Here is a 16,044-nt window from a genome sequence, read left to right as displayed (position 1 = left end):
TAATAGTATCCCCTTAATTGGAAGCAGAAGTATTTGTGTCCTTGACACTGTTAAATTCACTTCATAATCTCATCAGGGCAAAGATTTCAGCATCCCTGTGGGTGGAAATTTTTGCTCTGCAAGTTCATAACATTTCCCTATCACAGAATAGGTGATTAGTTGCCTGTCCACTTGGATTAATGGATATATTGATATGCAACAAAACAGAGAGGAAACAAATTAAAGAATGCAGAAACGCTGCTCTTCAGAACACTAAACTGTGTTCATATGTTCATATCGTCTGACGCAAACTGCAATGCTGCAGTTAAGCACCGAGGAAAGGAAGCAACCTTTAGAATTGTCACCTCTGCCAGCCAAAAGGCCTGAGATGAGCACCTGGCAGAGTAAATGAGCAGTAGCTAAAGAGCTTATTCTGCACTCCTGGTGTTACTTCAGCTCCAACACTGAATTTCAGTGCAAAATGGTAAGCTATACCATTTCATGGCCCATGCCTTAAGAGTAAAGGCTATCAAACAATAGGGATAAAGAAATGGTCACTGGGCAATAAGGCATCTGTGCATACACACACAAAGATGGGGATCTTTACATAGGAAAAAAACTAATGCCATTTATTTCTATCTAATCCATTTATTTCTATGTGTTAGCTCAGCGGTTCTCAAACTTTTTCATACTGTGACCACTCTGGCAACTCCCCATCATCAAGCCAGGATCTAGCTGAAACTACGCTCTCATTGAGCAATAAGAGAAGCTCAGGATGGTTGCAATGCTTGACACCTATTTGCAACCTCCTTGGGGGTCACGACCCCCCAGGTTGAGAACCCCTGTGTTAGTTGATAGGTTACCACCATTAGAAGGAAAGTCTAAAGCCACACAATATGCTGGAGAAACTGTGGTGCTCTGGATATTGAACATATCATGTCTGGCAACAGTAGGTTTGCTGGTAAATCCCGTTTCTCGTTGTCACTGGGCTACATGATAATCAGCTTGGTTTGACTTTCAGGCAGCCGTAAATTCATGTCCAGGTACCTATTGCTTACATTTTCCTGAGAGGAATAGAACAGTTGATGGATTGGTGCAGTGGGTTGCAAACTCCCTGGCTAGGAGGGCTTTAGATTGGAATTTGTGGACTCTTGATCTTTAACCTTCTTAAAACACTTGTGTTCTAAAATGCACACCCTTGTAACCTTTTGATTAGAGTGTTCTGGGGCACTTTCAGGGAACACATTCAAATTTCTGACTTGGCTTATTGGCTGTTGCCTTGATCTTGTTAAGGAAATTAACATTAAAATAGATTTTTTTACAAAACCCTTTAGAATTAGGGTTACTTATGCCATCTCACTGGCTGCTAGCACTGCCAGAACAGAAGGACTTATATGGACAGCTTCAGAACCTTGGCTTCAGAATCCACTTGAATTAGATTCCCTGGCTTTACAATCTAGGTGTCTCAGAGACTGTCAGATAACAACTTCATTTCTTTTTCAGTGCTCGGACAAATCATGCCTGAGAACTCCATCTCTGAAGAAGAGAGTAATGGATATCAACTTGGAAGGAAAGAAGGACTCTGGAATGTTGAAATACATCAGACACCAGGTACTGGCTATATCACCTACCACCATGACATGTTGATTAGGGTAGGTTCTGCCTTGCCCTTTAGGAGGATTTGCAGGGAGAGGAGAAAGGATTGTGGAACCTGGAGCCTGTGCACAGGGTGGGAATTATTGGAGTATGTGACTATTCCTGAATAATACCCGTGGAAGTAAATGGCATCCCCAAAATGGGTAGGATGTGCCAAAGAGTGAGCTGGAGCAGCAGTTAAAAGAATCCCACCCGAAGATTTCATTAAATACATGCAAATTCTAATCCCATTAATAAACTGAAGGAACAATGGAAAAGGAAAGGAAGTTAGAGTCTATGCCTTTAAGCAGGGCCAAATTAGTGCAGGAGCTTTAGGGGCTGCAGCCCAGGGCCCCGGCATAGCAGGGCTCAAGCAGGCTGCCTGCATTCCATGGCCCCATGTTGCTCCCGGAAGCGGCCAGCTGCTGGCAGGTCTCTGCGGCTCATGGCGGGAGGTGGCTCTGCGCGCTGCCCCCGCCCCCAGCACTGTCCCCGCAGCTCCCATGGGCAGCTGTCCACCTTCCCCGAGGGGCGCACAGAGAAGTGCCAGCAGCCAGCTGCGCCACCGGCCAGGAGCTGCCTGTGGTAAGTGACTCCCGGCCGGAGCCCGCACCTCTCACCCTCTCCTGCACCCCAACACTCTGCCCCAGCCTGGAGCCCCCTCCTGCTCCCAAACTCCCTCCCAGAAAGAAACTAATATAACAACTGTTCTAAGGTAAGAAGTAGGCTCTTTTGAATTAACTTAACTATATTCTACATGTTTTAAGACAGAAATGTAACCACAGAATGGCTTTATGTTAATTAAAAGGCAAGTTTAGTACAGCATTAATAGCCTCGATGCCATAATTGTGATCATTTTATTTTAAATTAGGAAAAGACTTATATACAGGGGCTCCACAAAATCTAATAACCCCCGGCCCACAGGAGAGTTAATCCGGTCCTGCCTTTAAGTATCTGGGTATTCTAATACCTCAAATAAAATCAGTAAAAAATAGGAAGTGTTTAGATACCAGTTGTGAATTTGCTGCAGTAGCAGTTCGTGAAGACTTGTGTGAATATTTATAGCAGCGTGTGTGCTGCCATCTTGAAAAAGCTTTGCTTTCCCTTCTAGCTTATCAAAGTTTCAGTCACTGAGTCAGGGAGCAGCAACAATGGCACAGGGCTTAGGGAACCAGTTTTACATCACAATTAACAAACAGCAGATAGTCAAGATGAATAGGTAGCAAACAGCATGTAGGCTGAAATATGCTCACATATGAGTATGATATGTTCATATCAGGTTAATTTAATTAGCTAAAAGCAGAGACTGTGGCTAATTCATGATCAGATAAAAGGGTAAAATCAGTGAATATGTTATTTGCTAACAATAGTTGACTCAACTCTGCAATACACTTTCATTTTCTGTAGGTAATGAGCCTGTCCCCAGCGCCTTTGTCACTGTTAATCAAGGCAGCTCCTATCCTCACAGAGGAGATGTATGGGGACATTCAGCCCGCAGCATGGGAGCTGCTGCTCAGTGTGGATGAGCACATGGCTGGAGCAGCAGGTAAGAGGACCTGAATCAGAGAATGGTATTGTTGCCCTGCTGGCCATTCATAGCAGATGTTGGGGCCTTGCAGGTCAGCTTCCTGTTGGAGGAGGAATCAGTGACCCTACCTCTGGGTATGTTCTTAGAGCAACTTGATTATTTTACACTATACACACCAGTCAGAAACAGCAGACAGGCAATCCCCTCTTTTGGGCATCCCAGACGAGACGCCAATGCCTGATTAGAAGGAAAGGGCTCTGCTTCACAAATTGACTCTAGTTAGAGATATTAAAGGAGAGAGCACACTCTCCTCCTGTCTGCCATAACCCTTCCCCAAAAAAGAAACTGCATCACAAAACTTAACAGCAATACATTGTTTCTTCAATACCTCCAGGGTTCCTGGGGCGAACCAGCTCCAGGCAGCCAGACACACTTTAGAGACTGATATCTGTGGAAATTAATGCTGTTGGCATTGATATTTGCTTGTGGATAAACAGGTCTCTAATTTTGTGACTGTTTTCTTACCCGGCAGCTCCAACAGCAAAACACGAACTTTTGCATCCAGCTCGATTCCCCTCAAATCTCTGTGATAGGGGGCCTTTGTGAGAGAGGAAGCCACTTAGATCAAACTTGTCATACCTCCAACAAATTTTGGCCCATTTAATTTTAATGCCTCTAGTTTGCAGCCCTCCATTCTCTCTTGTCTTATATTTAGTTTGTAAGCTCTTTGGGACAGGGGCCACCTTTTGTCCTGTGCGTTTGTACAGCACCTAGCTCCTGGTCTGTAACTGGTGCTCCAAGGCATGACTGCAATGCAAATGATGATATAAATTTTATAACATTTGAGAAATCACGTTTAGAATACACCAAAATTACTTCTGGCTTAATGGCTGTAATGTAATTAAGGACAAAGGGCCCAACCTTGCACTGGGATCCACTAACATGGACCCGTGTGGGTCCTCATGCGATCACGTAGACACATAAAGTAAGGTACCCGATTCCTTCCAATTTATGTTCTCATGTGACCAGGAGGCTGACTGTAGAGGTTAATTTAGACACCATAATTTAAAAATCTTTGGCATTTTTGTACAGAATTATAACTGCATTGTGACAGGACTAAAGGAAAGAAAACACAAACAACTACACCTCTACCTCGATATAACGCTGTCCTCGGGAGCCAAAAAAATCTTAGCGCATTATAGGTGAAACCACGTTATATTGAACTTGCTTTGATCCACGAGAGTGCACAGCCCCCCCCTCCCCCCCCCCCCCCCCAGAGCACTGCTTTACCGCGTTATATCCGAATTCGTGTTATATAGGGTCATTGGGGTATTATATATTGGGATAGAGGTGTATTTCTTAATTAATACTTGTATTGTTTGTGCAAAAGCCACTTATTTTCAGATCAGTAGGGCTTTAGGGCTTGTGTGCTGAGCTCTTCTCTGAAATGCTCAGCACCCTTCACTCCCCCTAACTTCACTTGGAGGGGAGGGCGCTCAGCGCCTCACAGAATTGCTCAGCACCTTGCAGGACTGAGATCTAAATCTCACTGTAAAATCTTTATTTAATCTAAAATTTAATGAAATTCCATTGTAAATATTTGGATTCTGAACCTGCCTGTTCTTTTGGGGAGTTATGAAGTATTCGTTCATAGATTTTTTTTCTTATTTTCTATTTTTTAGCATGGGATAATTTATCAGATTTAAAAAAAAATTATCTTTTTCAATGCACGGTGACATTCCCAATAATTTAGTCACTGTCTATCTACAATTGGAATATCCCTCTATGCAGATCTATGCAGTAGTATAATAAGATTTTGGACTGGGAGTCAGAAAACCTGGTTTCTCTTCCCAGCATTGTCACTGATTGGCTCTGTGAACTTCAGAAAGTCACTAAAACATTGTGCCTCAGTTTCCCCCTCTGTCCTTTGTAAAAGGCTTTGAGTTGGAAAGTCCTGTCAAAGTACTGCTGCTTCTTATTTATTATTATTGATGAATGAAGCCTGGACTTACTTTTTATTCTAAACTAATCATTACTGAAATTTTTATGAGAACAAAAGCATTCTCTTTTTTAAAAAACAGCTTTGCTAAAATCTTTTTATGAGCAGTTGTGGTGGCTATGAGAGGTGGAGTGACACTGATTCCGTTTCATGAAGCAAAGCACTTTTTGCTGGTGCCAGGATATTGCTGATCTCATTTTCTGTGGAGCGCTTTTTTTTTTTAGGGTTTTTTTTTTTTTTACGTGACTGAAATTTTATCTGCAAAACAAATACACTCTGCAAAAACTCAGCTGATCAAATGTTCACTCCCTGCAGCTGCTATGTTCCTGCTGTGTGCTGTGAAAGTGCCCGAGGCTGTTTCTGATATGCTGATGTCCGAATTTCATCACCCTGAGACAGTGCAAAGACTGAACGCTGTTCTCAAATTCCATACCCTCTGGAGATTTCGGTATCAAGTCTGGCCTCGGATGGAGGAGGGCGCTCAGCAGATCTTTAAGGTAGATGAGGAGAACAAACACACTGTTGTCTTTTGCGGTTTTGGCTTGTAGGACAGATGCATTGTGACATGATGACAAGGAATTGGCTTTAAGTCATTTCAGGAGAGGAAAAAAATAATTCTGTATGCCAGGTTTGTAGGGTGCCACAGAATGCTGGATGTAGATTAGAGAAAAATACTTAGTAGGAAAGAAACATATTGCCATAGACCAGTGGTTCTCAAACTTTTGCACTGGTGACCCCTTTCACAAAGCAAGCTGCTGAGTGCGACCCCCCTTATAAATTAAAAACACGTTTTTATATATTTAGCACCATTATAAATGCTGGAGGCAAAGCAGGGTTTGGGGTGGAGGCTGACAGCTCGCGGCTCCCCGTGTAATAACCTCCCAACCCCATGAGGGGTCCCGATCCCCAGTTTGAGAACCGCTGCCATAGACGATTGGCACAGTATAGTAAGATAGAGTTCAGTAGGGGGGGAAATGAATGGAGCTAATTAGTATCTCTGACTTTTCCACCAATATTAAATTAGAAGATGATACAACATTTCCATAGTTATTAACAGGAATAGCTTGTGCTGTTATAACTAAATGCATTGAGCTAAATATATAGAACCTGATTTGGCCATTACTTTTGGAGTTGGGTACTTCTCGACCCAAGCAAGGATGGCAGAATCCATTCCGGCAATATTAATCATGGTTTTCTTTGATTAATGGGATTGGCCAGTTGAGTTGTCTGCTCACTTTTAACCTTTTATAAAGATTCTGTACATCCCAGAAGGTCATACACTGTTCTCCTAACCACTTTAATTTTTAATTATATAATGGACGTATCTGGGAAATGGGCTACTGCACTGCAGATTGATATACCAGAGACCTTCTGGTGTCTAGCTTAAAGGAACAGATGTTCTTCGTTGAGTGCTTGCTCATGTCGATCCTGTTCTAGGTGTGTGAGTGCACCCACGTGCACAGTCATCGGAGATTTTTGCCTTAGCAGTATCCATTGGATTGGCTGTAGCACCCCCGTGAGTGCCGTGCTCATGCATTGGTATATTAGGCGCTGCTGACTCTACGCCCTCTCAGTTCCTTCTTACCGCCTGTGATGGTTGGTCAGAGTGCCTCACCTTGCACTGCAAGAGCATTAGCAGTTCTTCTCAGCCCATTGTCTGTCTTCTTCCGGTATAGTTTATAGGTACTTAGTTAGCCATTAAGTGAAGTGTTAGGTTAGTCTGGTAGTTAGAGTCCTGGCTGGGACTTCGCCCCGGAGCAGGGCACACCTCGTTCCCCAGGCTTTTAGCCAGGCTCATCCTGCAGCAGGCCAATGCCGATTAGTGACCCCCACGCCAGCTGTTTGAAGTGCATGGGGAAGAAGGACAAGTGCAGAATCTGTAAGAACTTTCACCCTAGAACCCAGAAGGCGCGGGATATACGCTTGAGGGTCCCCCTTAGGGAGGCTGTGCTTCATCCTGCCTCAGAGTCCTCCCGCTCAGACCCTACTTCAAGCACCTTGGCATTGGTGAGGAGTGCACTGCTGGCACTGGGCTCTGCCTGGCACTCTTCCCCCTCACCAGTGCCTAAGAAGCAGCAAAAGAAGAGCCCCCGACACCGGAAGGGAAAGGGGCCTTGGTCAAAGGACCTATGTCACGCCATGTGCCCACCCTAGGGCTTCACGGGGGGTACCGCTAAGGTCGGACCTCCTAGCCCAGCCAGGGATCCACCTCCAACTCCCGGGAGCAGCAGGGGAACCAGGCTTCTCCTAGGGCCCTCGTTGCCCAAAGCGGCCCTGGCGGCTAAAGAACAAACCGGCCAACCGGCACCGCAGACACTGCGCCAGGCACCAGACTTGGCTAAGGCCCCAACACCTAAGGGCAAGCTGATCATGGGACCGCCCCATAGGGCAGTGTAGCACCCTCGGTCCCCAGACCGCAGGCGTAGATCCCCATCTCCGTGGTCTAGGACCCTGGCTCCGCATCCGCGGTCTCCGGTCAGAAGACCCAGGTCCCCAAAGAGACATGGGACACCGGAGTTGAGGCATTGGTCCCTGTACCACCAGTACCGGCGAGCTTCCCGCCAAAGATCACCACAGTGCAGGTCACCCTCGCCCAGACGGTCTCCCAGATGTTGGTCTGGGGTGGAATCGCTCCCTGTCGCGACACCGGTCTCCATGCCCCCAGTACCGCTCGTTGTGCAGGCAACCAATCCTCACCTGCCTGTATTATGTCCCTGCAAAAGGGTTCGAATATCTGTATACACACCCTCCAGCAGTGTCACTGGTCGTGTCTGCTGTTAATGAAAGGGACAGGCAGGGCCAAGTCAGTGGCACGAAGACGCCAAGAGACTGGACTTATTTGGCAGAAAGATTTATTCGATGGTAAGCCTGCAATTTTGGGTGTCTAACCACCAGGCCCTGTTAGGCAGGTACAATTTTAACCTGTGGGACTCCCTTAACCCATTCAAGGAGGCCCTCCTGCAGGACCGAGCCCAGGAGTTGAAATGTGTTGTTCATGTCCGTTCCATTACCCACCCTCCTCCCCCCTGTCGGAATTGCTAGCAAGAAGGAACTGAGAGGGCATAGAGTCGGCAGCGCCTGGTATACCAACACATGAGTGTGGCACTCCAGGAGGCGCCACAGCCGACCCTACGGATACCGCTTAGGCAAAAATCTCCGACGACTGTGCATGTGGGCGCGCGCACACCTAGAATGGAATCGACATGAGCAACACATCTCAAAGAACAAGTTACGAAAAGGTAGGTAACCGTTTTTTCTTCTTCAAGTGCTTGCTCATGTCGATTCCATTCTAGGTGACTCACAAGCAATATCCTCCGAGGTAGACTCAGAGTTGCCAGTCTAGCAGCTTTTTCTCTTGAAAACCACTGTAAGGATTCATATATTGACCCTTTGGTATACCACAGATACTTGTTATGTGGACTTTGAGGAGTAAAAGTGATGAATTTGGAAGATTTTCTCCCTCACCTATCTGTTTCTCACTGTGGTTGAAGGGACTTTCCTTTGTCTTTTGAGAAGTTATTGTAATTGGTGATGTAACAAGAGCACATATGTGTGAAAAGAGAGGCCAGCTGTAAAAAGTGGTCACATAGTCTGGGTGGTTGGCATCATATTATGCAAAAGGATCCATGTTCTGTAATTCTATGGGATTACAGTTCCTGGTTCCTTGTTTTTAGTTGGGGATTCAGTTTTTATAATGGACAGTGCAAAATGCTTTATTGTTTTTAAAAATATATTGTTGATACTGAGCACAGTTCCCCTTCCTTCTGCCCCAGGTTGCAGAAAGAGGCTGGAATCCCAAGGGAAGCAATCAATCAGGATTTAAATCCACCACCTAAAATGTTCTTTCCCTCTACCTGTTTTTCTCTCCTTGTGTTTTCTTTCAGATTCCTCCTCCAAGTATAAACTTCACCCTGCCCTCTCCAGTACTGGGAATGCCCTCTGTGCCAATGTTTGACCCCCCGTGGGTTCCACAGTGCAGTGGGAGTGTGCAGGACCCAATTAATGAGGACCAGTCTGTAAGTTGAAGAGCTCCCTAGAGGGGATATTGTTATTACTTAGTGACAAATTATATCCAGGAGTTGTGGTTAGGGGTGGAGGGGGGGGAGGAGGAGGGAGGGAGTTAAAGAAGACCAAGTAGTCTAAACTCTGAATTTCCTTACTTGTGTCCGTTTACAAGAGATCTTTGAGTACATTCAGTATAGTGCCTAGGCATCACATGTTCAATGTTAATATTTTTCCTATTTTTCAGCAAGAGACTTAAGACAAGAAATCCAACCAAGAGCTTCCTTGTGAATCTCTATATGGTTAACACCTATTTGTTGTGGGTGTGTCTGTGTGTAGATAGATGGATGGATTTGATCTTTAGTGGTTAAATGTTAGAGGTGACTCATAAAAGTGGCCTAAAACACATGCTGCATGAAAACCAAACCAATTGCTTCAAAGTGGTTTCTTTCTTCTTGCTTTTCTGGCAGAAGTCATTTTCAGCCCGGGCAGTGTCACGTTCCCATCAGCGAGCAGAGCACATCCTGAAGAACCTGCAGCAGGAGGAAGAAAAGAAGCGCCTAGGCCGGGAAGCCAGTCTTATCACGGCCATTCCCATCACCCAGGAGGCCTGCTATGAGCCCACCTGCACCCCAAACTCAGAGCAAGAAGAGGAAGGTGCGCTCCAGAGCCATGAACTACTTGCCAGGGACCAATAAGCACATGCCTCCCACATGGAGCAGATCTTAGGGATGCCGTGAGGCTGGAAAGTGAGCATTAGTTTATAGGGAAGACCCCACTAACATTTCGGACCCTTCAAAGGAACCGGTTTTTAATCATTTTAAGAACCTAACAGCACCGTACAGGTATAAGGCATCCATATCAAAAGATAAAAGATTCAAAATGAATGAGAAAAAAGTGTAGCCAATAATTAGTGTAATAAGGGCCCGAACCTGTGAAATGTTGAGTGCTGCCCGCAAGAAACTGGGTGTCCTCAGCTCCCACTGACCAATGGGAGTTGGGGACTCTCTGTACCTCATAGGAGGCACTTAGCACCTTGCCCAATCAGATCCTTAGAATATGAGAATAAAGGAAACTGAAAAGTTAGCCTTTGGGTTGAGGATTTTCATTGGGTCAAGCTAATGCAATAGAGAGAATTAGTTAAATGTCCTCTTTTTGCACATTGGAGCTGCACAAATATGCTGATGTGTCCTGAGCTGTGTATGCAGTGGAAAATCTGCAAACAGAATAGTGGCATCACAAGTTCACCCAGACAGTATCTAGAGGAAGGACAACAAATTGTCTAGCAATGTGATTTGTTAGGATGTAGAATAATCGTCTAATGGAAGCTGTGGACCTGCATCACCTGAGTCAACTGAAACTTGACTCAGCAAAGCACTGGGTAATATATGTTAAGGAACAGGCCTGCTTTAGCTCCCAGGGGATGGACGAAATGACCTAGATCATCTTTTTAGTTTCTAAATTGTGCATTTCACAAGAAGCCTGACTTTTTTTTTCCTGCTCCAATCTGGCAGCATGCTGCTTCTCTCTGGGAAGTGCCTTGAATTGTGTCAGTCAAATTTATAAACCAAAATTCACATCTCCTGTTTTCTTTGTCAGTAGAAGAAGTCACCAACTTGGCATCCCGCCGTCTCTCTGTGAGTCCCTCCTGCACCTCCAGTACTTCTCACAGGAACTATTCCTTCCGTCGTGGCTCTGTCTGGTCAGTGCGTTCAGCCATCAGTGCAGAAGGTGAGGGTTGACTTTGCATTTGTTTTTAATTCTCCTTACAGTGTATATATTCATTCTGTTGACTCACAGGTCTCGTGTCTTTCTTGGTCTTAACCAAAGCTACACCTGCCTTTTGTCAGGCCTGCTTGAAAGCGCAGGAAGTTCTGAACTAGTCAGCCCCATACATTATGATACTGCTGTTCATTCCCATGTAGCTTCTCTTCAGTTCCAGTGTTTCATTGTGAATTACCGCTGAGTTGTGTCATGTGAAGCACGCCGGGTGGAGAACTGTAATTGAAAGGGATTGTACCAACAGCACATTGGCTAACTCACACCTTTTACTCCTCTCTGCTCTAGATGAGGAGCACACTACCGAGCACACTCCAAACCACCATGTGCCACAGCCCCCACAGGCAGTGTTCCCAGCATGCATCTGTGCAGCTGTGCTCCCCATTGTTCACTTGATGGAAGATGGAGAAGTCCGAGAGGACGGAGTAGCAGGTGCTGACCTAGATTAAACATTCATGGACTCTTAATCAGAGGTTACAAAAATCTCTAGCAGTTTGAACAATGGCTCAGATTAGTAAGAGCAGGTAGGCTGGTAGCATCAGAATCCAGTTATTAGTGGTACCCAGGCTTTTTTAAAAAGCTAGGAAATCGCTCACAGAAATAAACACGTTAAAAGAACAGTTTTAAGGTTGCAAAGTCAAGTCCTCAGAATTTAGGAAATGCCAGAATCAAGGTTGCCTGTGCAACCTTAATGTGATTCTCTTGTGTGAATGCATTATGATACAGTCTGTAATTACCTGAGCACATCTTATATTTTCCACAGCACCTCTGCCTCATTCAGTGCACAGAATGGATGCTGCACACTTAATGAGCAGCTATTCAGTATTTTATTTTATCCTTATTGTTCAGTGTGTGGGCCCAGGCCTTATTTACTGCACACTATTCAAACCCTGCTCTGAAGACAGAATTGTTAATTTCCTCATGGACTTTTCTGTGGCACTCATCACTACAGTACGTGAGTGCTTGACAAACATTAATGAATTTATCTTCACGTCTCAATCCTCCATACCCATCTACGACTCCTTGTCCCAGGTCCAGTCTCACCCCCACACTTGCCTCCTTAGCTCACTTATAGGTCAGAATCCCAGTCCCCTAACCCTCCCTGGCGCCATCTTTTAGTCCCCCACCCCACCTGGCTCCTCACCCCTGTGCACTTGAATCGGGCTACTTCCTCCTTTTTGTTCTCATTGCCTGGGTGCCTGCAGGAGGATCATTGAGAGCACGGGAGATGCAGTTCCCCTGTTCTCAATTCCAGTGCCCGGTGCCACACCAGCCCCTGGCTGCCAAGAGGAGCAATTGGAGAGAAATTCCTGCTCAGCCCATGCAGCCCTAGGATGGAGCATGCTACATGCAGACAAAACCTTCGGAAAATCTAGCTGCTAAATACTGAGCTTGTGCAAACTGAGCTTTTCAGAGGCTCATAATTTAGCCAAGTTTGAAAAAAAAATTATGAAGATAGTAGAAGACACATCTCTGACATCAGGGTGAGGCAGCTGCCAAATGTTAAGTCCCTGCTCTAAAGCATGGACGTGTCAGACCTTCTCAGTGAAACAGTTCATTCTCAAAAGTGACAATCATTTTTGCTTAAATGTACCAAAAATATTCAGCCTGAGGCTGACACCCAGCATGGAAAATGTCAACCCAAACAGTTAAAGTTTGGCAAAGTTGTGAACAACTGAAAAGAGGATCTTACAATGGAAAGTGTCGGGCAGTTTAACTATAGGCATCACTAGCTGTGTTGTCTCTAATTCCACTGTCCAAACACTAGCCACAAATAATACGATTTAGTGAAAAACAAAAAATTCACAAAAATATTTGCAGTTTTTAATTAACTGACCATATGTAATCATGCATCTGAGTTTCTCTTCTGCAGATGCACATGGTTCTCTGGTTTGCTGGTAGACATCAAACATTTTAATATAAATATACACCTTTAAGACTTCTCCTCAAGATGAGGTTCTCACTGGTTCTTTTTCTTCCTTCTGTACAGTGAGTGCTGTGGCCCAGCAGGTCTTATGGAACTGTTTGATTGAAGATCCCTCGACGGTTCTACGGCATTTCCTGGAGAAACTCACAATAAGCAACCGACAGGTAGGTTCTCCTTTTCCCAGTATAGACATTAAAGGAGAGCTTAGCCATCACTTAATACACAAAAATACAGGAGCGAGTAAAATCACTTAAAGGGTAAACAGTCTTTCCTATAAGATGGCTTAGAATACCGACAACCAGATCCTCGGCTGGTGTAGATCAGTGTAGGACTTATCAAGTCAATGGGGCTATGCTGATTTACACCACCTGAGTACCTGGCCCTGATTGTCCAAGGCCCTGACTCTGTTTAGGTCTCTTAGTCATGAATCCTACTGAGCTAGGTATCCTCAGCTGGTGCAAATGAACCTAGCTTCCTCGGAGCCACTCTGTTTAACCCTCCCTGAAGTACAGGCCTGACAGTCAGCACCCTGTTTGTAGTGTTGTAGCCATGTGGGTCCCAGGATATTAAAGAGATAAGGAAATACCTTTTATTGGATCAGCTTCCGTTGGTGAGACAAACTTTCAAGCTTACACAGAGCTCTTCTTCAAGTCTGGGAACTGTACTAATCAGAATGTCACAGCTAAATACAAGATGGAACAGATTGTTTAACATAAGTAGTTAATACATATTATTGTAATTCTTTTCTGTGCTATGTCTGGTTTAGATGGTAAACTCTATGGGGCAGGGATCTGTCACTTTTGTTGATCTGCAGAGCACCTTGCACCCCTGTAGCACTATATAAATAATAACATGGACAACACCATGCACACCAGTGACACCATATAAATAAGAACATAAGAACGGCCATATGGGGTCTGACCAATGGTCCATCTAGCCCAGTAGCCTCTCTTCCAACAGTGGCTGGTGCTAGGTGCTTCAGAAGGAATGAACAGAACAGGGCAATTTATCAAGTGATCCATCCCCTGTCATCCAATCCCAGCATCTGGCAGTCAGAAGTTTGGGAACACCCAGAGCATATGGGGTTGCATTCCTGATCATCTTGGCTAATTGCCATTGATGGACCTATCCTCCATGAACTTATCTCATTCTTTTCTAACCCAGTTATACTTTGTACTTCACAACCTCCCATGGCAATGAGTTCCACAGCTTGATTGTGCATTATGTAAAGAAATACTTCCTTATATTTGTTTTACACCTGCTGCTTATTAATTTCATTGAGTGACCGTTGGTTCTTGTGTTATGTCAAGGGTACATAAGACTTCCTTGTTCACTTTCTCTATACCATTCATGATTTTATAGAGCCCTTTCGTCATCTCTTTTCTAAACTGAACAGAGACTCCCCATACGAAAGCTGTTCCATACCACTAAACATTTTTATTGCCCTTCTCTGTACTTTTGCCAATTTTAATGTATCTTTTTTGTGGGATGGGGTGACCAGAACTGCACACAGTATTCAAGGTGAGGGGGTATCATGGATTTATACGGTGGCGTTATGATATTTTTTTGTCTCATTATCTATCCCTTTCCTAATGATTCCTAACGTTCTGTTCGCTTTTTGGACAGCTGCTGCACCCTGAGCAGATATCGTCAGAGAACTAATAATGATAGTAATGATGATATCACAATAGATAGCGATATCACCATCCTTATCACCTGTCACATGTATATCAAAGTTGACTGCTCACACTCGCTGCATTAATGAGACAGTGAATAAAAAGAAAACAGGGAGAAAAGCAAGTCAAATCCTTTTTGCCTCTGTTTTTAATGACTGTGCACAGAGGCCTAGCTATCTTTACAGCTTCTCACTTAGGCTAGAGGGGAGACCTGGAAGTTTCCTTTGAATTCAGCCCAGTCAGCCACTGATGCTTGTTAAGCATCCAGACTTGAAAGAGTAGCTCTTTCCCCTACAGCCCTCATCACCATTAGAAAGTTGGAATCTGCTGTGTGGCCACCAATGGCTGTTGAAAGGGGATTCTAGGTGAGGGGCGGGGGAACCTTTAAAAATACAGGTGATGTCTACACTGTAGTCAGAGGTGCAACTGCAGCATATGTAGACATACTCAAGCCAGCTCTGATCTTGCTAGCGCAGATAACAGTAGCAGTGAAGCTGCTGCAAAATGGGCGACAGCACAGGCTAGCCACTTGAGTATATACCCAGGGTCTCAGGCAGGTTTGTTACATCCTTTACTGCTGCCCGTCCCGCTGTGACTTCCCTGCTGTTGTTACCTGAGTTAGTTAGATTGTGTCTGCACATGCTGCGTTCACACCTGGGATTGCAGTTTAGACATACCTATAGGGAGAGACCATTTAAAAATTAAACTCTCCAAAACAGAAGAGATAAGGGACCAGATTTTCAGCTGGTGTAAATCAGCCAGTGACATCAACTATGCCAATTCACACCCGCTGAGAATTGGCCCCAGGCTTTCATAACATTTGTCCCTCTGTTTTCAGGTTTCCTTCTTCTCCAAAGTATTTTACGTACGAATTGCTGTGGAACCTTTTCAGTCTCTTCTGATCTCTCATATCATTAAAAAACAGAAGTGGCTCCAATGAAGTAAATGGAGCTGCCTAAACTAGAGTAAAGCTGGTGTAAGTGAGGTTAGAATCAGTCCCATAACTTTAAAAAGCTTTTATGAAACATAACATTTAAAAATTAAGGAATATCTTAGTTATAGCTTATTGCACTAATAAATAGTAAAATTAGCAACTTAAACAATGTAAAATTCTAAAGGAACAAAGAGAGGAAAGAAATAGTTAAGTCTAAAGAGCTGGATTCTCTGGCCCACTCCACTGTCTTTGCACTGCCTAAGCATCACAAAGAGACCTTCCGTAACTTCTCTGGCACCTCTGCCAGGTGTATAGCTGGCATGGCCTGTCCCTATGCCTAGCCAACAGCCCTGGCACAGGGGCCATGCTGGAGTTAGGGAGCAGGGAAAAGGAGTGTCCAGACTGTGATGTGCTCTGTCTATCATCAACTGGTGGATGATCCCTATGCCAACCTACACACGTTAGAACTGCCCAAAGGAGAAAACAACAGAGAATCTGGCCCAAAATGGGAACTGTAACCAAGCAGCGACAACGATCACAGTAAAGTGAATTAATTTTCATATACTCTCTGCAATACTGTCCTAG

General features: G+C 44.6%; 1 protein-coding gene across 5 annotated transcripts in view; it reads left to right on the top strand.

Annotated features, from left to right (window-relative positions):
• The window catches only part of UNC80 (unc-80 homolog, NALCN channel complex subunit), a 174,424-nt gene that overhangs the window by 97,923 nt on the left and 60,457 nt on the right, over nucleotides 1-16,044 (top strand). For 4 of the 5 annotated variants that reach the window (XM_054044841.1, XM_054044840.1, XM_054044838.1 and 1 more), the window contains exons 30-37: nucleotides 1,483-1,590; nucleotides 3,022-3,160; nucleotides 5,457-5,638; nucleotides 9,026-9,157; nucleotides 9,614-9,800; nucleotides 10,743-10,874; nucleotides 11,211-11,354; nucleotides 12,913-13,013. In XM_054044841.1, coding sequence (XP_053900816.1) covers nucleotides 1,483-1,590; nucleotides 3,022-3,160; nucleotides 5,457-5,638; nucleotides 9,026-9,157; nucleotides 9,614-9,800; nucleotides 10,743-10,874; nucleotides 11,211-11,354; nucleotides 12,913-13,013 — 1,125 coding nt within the window. The remainder of the gene's footprint in view (nucleotides 1-1,482; nucleotides 1,591-3,021; nucleotides 3,161-5,456; nucleotides 5,639-9,025; nucleotides 9,158-9,613; nucleotides 9,801-10,742; nucleotides 10,875-11,210; nucleotides 11,355-12,912; nucleotides 13,014-16,044) is intronic. The other variant, XM_054044839.1, reaches the window with a different exon arrangement.

Source organism: Malaclemys terrapin, chromosome 11 (genome assembly GCF_027887155.1).
Source record: "Malaclemys terrapin pileata isolate rMalTer1 chromosome 11, rMalTer1.hap1, whole genome shotgun sequence".
Lineage (NCBI taxonomy): Eukaryota > Metazoa > Chordata > Testudines > Emydidae > Malaclemys > Malaclemys terrapin.
The sequence above is the reverse complement of the archived record's forward strand: the minus strand, read 5'-3'. Positions and strand labels throughout refer to the sequence as shown.